General features: G+C 37.7%; 1 protein-coding gene across 1 annotated transcript in view; it reads right to left on the bottom strand.

The window, feature by feature from the left end:
• The window catches only part of COL15A1 (collagen type XV alpha 1 chain), a 107,257-nt gene that overhangs the window by 17,713 nt on the left and 82,420 nt on the right, over positions 1 to 7,124 (bottom strand). The window contains exons 25-27 of the mRNA XM_042868953.1: positions 6,885 to 6,930; positions 2,250 to 2,339; positions 72 to 121 (exon numbers count right to left, since the gene is read on the bottom strand). Of these exons, the coding sequence (XP_042724887.1) occupies positions 72 to 121; positions 2,250 to 2,339; positions 6,885 to 6,930 (186 nt within the window). The remainder of the gene's footprint in view (positions 1 to 71; positions 122 to 2,249; positions 2,340 to 6,884; positions 6,931 to 7,124) is intronic.

Here is a 7,124-nt window from a genome sequence, read left to right as displayed (position 1 = left end):
CATGCTTAATATGTTATAAAGAATACTTTTAAAAAGCTTAAAGAACTCAAATATAAACGGGATAAGATTACCTTTATGCTATTAATAAAGTGGCTGAAATATGATGGAGGCAGAGGTGGACCTGTCAAATGGAGAAAATACAGAAAACTGTGATAATTATCTGTTATTTCCTCTTCAAAAGCACTGCTCTGGGTATTTCTGACTTAGAAGTTTAATGGAAAACGATTCACAATATCAATATGAACATTTAAATCTCCCATTGCTTGTTTTGTTTCCTAACAAAGCCAGGTTTACACGCCTGGTCTTGTCTGTTACTCCAACTTAACTTTTGAACCTTGTTGTAGATTGCACTCAAATTTGAAAGCAAAGATGCCTCAAAGATGAAAAGTTCCTAGTTTTCAAATAAATATCAGCTGGGTGTTGGATGGAAGAGAGGCCTCCAAATTAACTCTGCTAGCAGAAACCAAGAGACAAGGAAAGTCTTCTACATGTTTTGCCAGCAATGGGGCAGCCAGTCTGTCCCTGCTCAGTTATGAATTAGTTACAGTTGTGCTATCTTTCATGGAAGGACAGTTCCATAGCCAACAACAGAAAGAACCACGGTTACTGCTCTGCTGCTGATCACAGAATAGCTGACATTTTTCCTGCAACCAAAATTAGTAGCAGTATCAATGATTATACCAGCTCATCGTCAACAGTAGCCCTGCAATGCTGTTAAGCCAGCACAAAAAAATATAAAAAGCCTTTAAATGTTCTCTATTTGGCAGATACTTGGAAAATGACATTTTTTCCAGGTGCCCATCACAGCTACAGACATTTTCTTCAAACGCATTCTGAACTTTGGGCCCTAGACTGTTCCAGCCACAGATCTGAGATCTCAGTATTTAATCTTAGATGCAGTTAATCACGTAGACAGTGGATACATTGCTACTTCGACTAAATGTATTGCTGCTAGTGCAGCTATTTTGATTTTATTTCAACCTACACACCTCTTACAGATAGCTGACTGAAACACGGCATCTCTGCTCTGGGTTCTTACTATGCCTGCATCTCTATAAGGAGTAGCAAAATAGAGTGCAGCCTGCCATTTATCCAGGCATTTTGTGTTGGCTTCATAGTTTTGCATGGAATCTATTAATAGAGTTTGTTTGTAAAGTCAGAATGATGACATTCTGGGAAAGCAATAAACAAATCTATTGAATGAACAGTTGGTGGAGTTCAGGAAGCTATTCTCATTGCTGTGACTACAGACAGTTTAGTGGGAGGCCCTTCAGTTATCTGCCCTCGGAAAAAAATTCAGACATTTCCTGTACTTTAATCATGTTCTACTATTCTGCAATTTCTAGCTCGTGAATTTCCACTGTCAGAGCTTATGTGGATATCCGTGACACCTAGAGAAGTTATTTGTATGAAAGAATAATTTAGCAACGGCAGCAATGGGCAAGAAATATACAGGAAAATTTTTAGAGAAGAAATATAGAATTGGTCTTAGTTGGTAGGTGAATGAATAAATATGGTTTTTTTTTAGGAGAAAGATGGAGGCAAGACAATTTAACCAGAATTACTGTTTTGTCTATCTTTAACAAGATAGCAGCTTTACAACAAAATCATAAGCATCATGATTTCTTTCTTGAGTACCTAAGTCACCAAGTATGGAAAAAAAACCACAACTGTAGGCATTAAATTGCATTAAATACAAAGCCTGGGAATGAACAGAAATGTAGATAGTGAATAAACTTGCACAGCAGAGGAAATGTTCTTAATTTCTGTATAGGAATGTTTCTTGCTCTTTCTTTTTCCGAATTTATTAATGACTAGGTAGTACTAACTTCTATTTCAAAGCACTGGATATTGACCAGTAAAGATTAATAAGAACAGGACACAAAAACAGATTCAATTAGATGTCCTCTTAAAAATAAAGAAATCCAAAGAGATCCAAAGAGATGTCCTTTTAAAAATAAACAAAATGTCTTCAGTCAAGTGAATTGTGGCTTTGGAACAAGTTACAGTTTTGTATTAATTACAACCACATTAGAGGACAAGTATTATAAATCCAGTACAGACACTTCTTTACAGAGAATATTTTTGATACCATTACATGCTTTTTGTTCTGGACTTCTTAAACAAGAAACTAGGTATAAGTCTTCAAATAGGCAAAGCTGTAGTGGTAAATACCAAAGTACTTTGCTGAACTGCTTTTTAAGTTAAACACACTCCTTTACAGGGTGCCAATGACAGATTTAATGTACCTGGTGGTCCTGGAGCACCTCTGTTTCCCTTTTCTCCTTTTAAGTCCACTGAACTGTGCAGACTCCAGCAATCTCCATTTCCCTTAGCCCCTGCAATAAAAATCACAAAGAACATCACAAAGATCACAAAGAAGCAAAATTAATGAGAATCAATTAAAAATTAATCACAAAGAAAATCACAAACATCACAAAGAAGCAAAATTAATGAGAACTTTCAAGCAGCAGAGACTAGAGTAGTGACACCCAAACCATTTAAAGTAAGAGCAGATTTTCCTGCAGGATGTCACTTCTGGTCTCTATACGCTTGTCTCACTCTCCTCATGAACGCTGAACAGCTACCTGATTGTCCTTCGTAGCTTATCAACCCCAACATGTGCAAAATGATCTTTCTCTTACAAATCAATCTTTTGGTCTGCCTGATCACCTAGCCTATGATCCACTGAATAAGCGTGTTCTCTCTGCATTTGTAAATTTAATGGGACAAGAGCAGAAATGATTCTTGAAATTAAGGTTTCATATTTGATAACAAATCTACTGTCTCTATAATACAGAAGATATCAATGTGGTATCTGTAACTATGAATGTCAAAAATATTACACCTTATTGCTCCCTTACATCATAAAAGCATTATTAATGAAGGAAAGATCCTCTGAGATCAGAAAAGCTTTTCTCATCATGTTCCTTCCAGGTGAGCTGAGGATAGAGTTATACGCAAATACATCTGGATAAACATTTTTTTTTTCTAGGCATTGTTCAGCTTTCATTCAACCTTACTCTATTAAAGATCTTGGTAAACTGATTCCTAGTATTTAGATTTCTTCCGTCTTCTTTTCTTTCTGCTTTAGTAGTTGTCAATATATTTACAAAATTCATGTAAAACGTCTTTCTGCCACAGTAACATCGTATAGCTGCTTTCTTTGGGCAGAAATGCCTTTTCCAGTTTAAGGTGAGGTGATCCTATTCTGAGTGATGAGCAGGAAGGGCACTGAAGTATGATGGCAAGGAGGTACAGGACACATCTGTTGAAGCCATTTTCACTTGTGGTATCTTCAGCCTGTGTTCACTTGTGACCTATGCTGGGAGTCAATGAATCATTAAGAGTACTGGCTCTTCTCTGATCTGATCCAACTGTATTTGTGAATTTCATGGGGACTAGCACAGATACAACATTTGTCTTGCTTGGCTACTCAATCTATGTTCCATGACCTGATGCTAATTCTAAATAAGACTTTTATGGTAAGAAATATTTTAATGGTAGCAAAGCCTCTTTATTAGCTTTCTGTGACAGCACTGGTCTCACTCTCTGCCCTGACATGTTTTAGGGTGAAAAATATTGCAAATATCTTTCCTTTTTTCTAGCTGTGCGGAACTACCATAAATATGGAAGAATCAAGATTAATTTCTCTTTCAGATTTGCATTTTACAACAGAGATTTCCAGACAGATCTCCTCTGCCCTTCTTCCTCTTCTAGTCATAAAAAGTGAAAGATGGTCACGGATATCACCGTGGTTTTTTTGATGACTCTTGTCCTTCGTCTACAAGTCCACGTTAAGATGGCTTCTGATAGAAAGCAGGGTCTCATTTTATGGTTTGGTGCCAACCACATCATCTATCAGGTGTACAGCTAGACAGTGTTGCAGGTTGCCAGCTGAATACTAACTGTCCATAGTCAGAGCACATTCTGGGGTGACATCTTTAGAATTATTTTCAAGGCAGATTTCTAGTTCAGTCATCAGTATTTTAGGCAGTCTTAAAACATCAAGATAAACATAGAACTTATACAAGGAACCTCTAGTTTTCTCTTCTTCAGGAGATCGTCACTTCTTGTCTGCTTAATCCACTCCCCTGATCCTGATCCCTTGCATTCAGTTTTCCTTCTCTTCCTTTCTTTTTCTGTTTAGACCAAAATGGTTTTGTCTTTCTGATCATCTCAGTTGCTGCAGAGGGAGAGGAGCTATTTGAACTGCTGACATCAGTCCACTGACTATTCTCTGGACCATGCTGGTGTCCAGAGGTAGTAATTTCTTCCTCCAGAAACAGCCACAAAGCCCAGCATTTGATACCATGTTCCACCTCTGCAATATTCAACTTGTACACGCTCTGATAAATTAGACTGTAAGCTCTTCAAACTCCTTTGTACAGTGAGATCTTTAAAGTAAGCTAAATAAAAGGAGGAAGATCAAGCATTTCTGACTTATGTCCTCCAAAATCTCAAGAAGACTTTCCTCATCTCTGAATATTGTTGGAGCATCAGCTGACTACTTCCTTCGGATGCTCTGGAACTTCACTTTTGTATCTTCAAAAAGCTGTGAAGGAGCAAAACTGTCACAGAACTTTGTGCTACTCTTGGAATTGAAGAACTTCTACAGTATTCGGTCATGGCATTGCCGCCTCAGTCAACAGTCACTTAAAAAAAATTTGTGTTGTATGTGCATGCACACAGAATTGCAACTTGTTTCCCTCCACAACTCACATGCAATTGAATCTGTTCCTGCAGCAGGATTTTGGGAAAGGGCAAAAGGCCAAACTGCAGACAACCGCTTGGTTTATTTTTAATGCCTGGGGCACCCAGTAAGCTGCAACTTTGTGTTTATCTGGTGGAGTCCAGCTTCAGAACAGAAAAGTAAGTAATTTTACAATAATTTTTAAATGGGAAGGAATTTTAATGTAAATGGTGACTTTTCTTCCTGAAGCCAAAGTAATTACTGTTTGGGCTGGGAATTAGTATGCACTTAGAGAAACGAAACTATAATGAGGAACTGAATAAAACCCAGAAGGTTTAAGCAACATTGTCATAGTATAAATTCTCACATTCAAGATCTTATTTAGACTGCAGTCTGAGAAGGAAGTCCTTTTAATAGCTTGAAATATTGTAGGGAATTCATTTCTTTGATTAATTAATAAGTTAATTACCATTTTTTTTTATCCTCTCAAGTACAGGCTAAAGGACTGATACAAAGAATAATTAATTGGAATCAACTCTTTGAACCAAGGGGAAAAAACATGAACTTCAGGCTCTCTGCGGGCATTTATTCCATTGGATCATGCATTCTTCTCTGTCAAAAGCAAAGATATGTAGAAAGAAATCAGAAGAGCCCCTATGTACAGAAAGAAACAGAGAATTTTTCCAGGTGTCCCACGTGTGGGACTTCTCAACTTCCTTTTCCCTTATTTACTTAGTTTGCCTTTCAGGTTTTTTTTTTTTCTAGCTGTTCCTGAACCCCAAGAATTACTTTCTTTTGAACAGGTCTCAAGTTTCTAATGTATGAGGGGTATGGCAACATTTCTTCTGTCTCACCCAAAAAACTCAAACTCCTTTAGGGAAAGTACCAATATCTTGTGCTTTATCTCAGCAATATTCTCTCTGGCTCCAGCAATTTGTTCACTCTGTAATAGTTTTCTCTTGAGCAATAAGATAGAGAAGCACTTAGGCAGAACAGTAGGCTCTGAACCACAGCTGACCTCTAGATGAACTTCACTACCAAATGCTATATCACATATGCAATACAATCTTTATCTGTTTTGCTCTTTTGACATGAATATTTTGTTACCAATCTATATGAGGCCTGTTGTAACACTTACTGTGCTACACTAATTCCGATAGAGGATTTTTCTTCATTTAGGGCCATGTTTACAAGGCAATAAAACCTTGTGAGCAGTGGAACCAGACATGTGATCTTGTTGAGAAATCTGTGGTTAAAGCCCAAACAGACTGAGACACTCCCTTGAGCCCTGGACAGGCTTTGGGTGAAATCCAACAGGAGGATGACACCAGATGTTTCCACACTTGAAATTATGTAAGCTTGTTTATTCAGCTATATAAAAACTGGACCCCGCTGTAGCAAGTTCAGAGACCTCACCTATGAGTGGATGCACTGCATAGGACGTCCCAATTGCCAGCAAAAGCTCTCCAAATCCTTGCTGCAATCAGGGCTCCCCAGTGACTGTAGATCTGGATGATGGTAAAGTATTTGGGCAGTTGGTGATGTCTCTTCTGTGATCACTATAGTTAATCTTGTGTAGTAATGATTAGGTGCAAGACCTCGCTCTGTTTTATTCTTGCTGTACTATTTCACTTGTTGCTTTATTGCTTTAAGCTTAAGTAAAGGTAAACTCACTTATTTAAATTTGGTGCCTGTGTCCTTTGTGCTGACCCCATTTGTTGCCAAAACAGATAGGAATCATAAAAAGAGTGTATTTTGTTATCAGTTACTCAGAGGAAGGAAGTATTTCAAACCTCATCAATAAGGCACTGGAGGAATGAGAAACTTGGCTGGTTGGTGGGATGTAATATCAAGTGGATATTAGAATTTAATCTGAGGAGAATGACTTGTCACAGCAGTGTGTGATGCCTGCTTCTCTCACAGTGCTTCTTTGCTCTGACAGAGGGCTCCTAAGATTAGAACGTTTGGAACCTGTGCTGCATTGCTTTATTTATAAGTCTTAGCCTTCAAAGTGCAGACATATGCTCATTTGTTCCTTGGTCTATGTATTGAGACTGGACCAAGATATAAAATTACGGCTTCAAAAGAAAAGGAAGTGAACTTCATGAACTCGGTTATGCAACAGCCAAGAAAAAATTGTTTGTTCACAGCAAGAACAGCTTATTTAAACCATGTTACAAGAATTACTCACCATGGACATTAAGAACATTTTGATTTCCAGGGTAAATATTGCTCACCTACAGGCAAAGAAAACTCACTTAAAAATTATCCATACCCATTAACTGATGGAAATGCATCAGTTAGTACTGTTAGAAAGCCTGAAATATTTGCATGCTATCACAGAAAGTACATAGATAGCTCCTAAATGTTTCCTGTTTATTTCTGTGGAAACAACAGATACAAAGATAGAACAACGCAAGAGATACAAAGA

Source organism: Lagopus leucura, unplaced genomic scaffold (genome assembly GCF_019238085.1).
Source record: "Lagopus leucura isolate 7727_CA_CO unplaced genomic scaffold, USGS_WTPT01 Super-Scaffold_100002, whole genome shotgun sequence".
NCBI lineage: Eukaryota > Metazoa > Chordata > Aves > Galliformes > Phasianidae > Lagopus > Lagopus leucura.
Note: the sequence above shows the minus strand (reverse complement) of the source record. Positions and strands in the feature narration are given on the sequence as shown.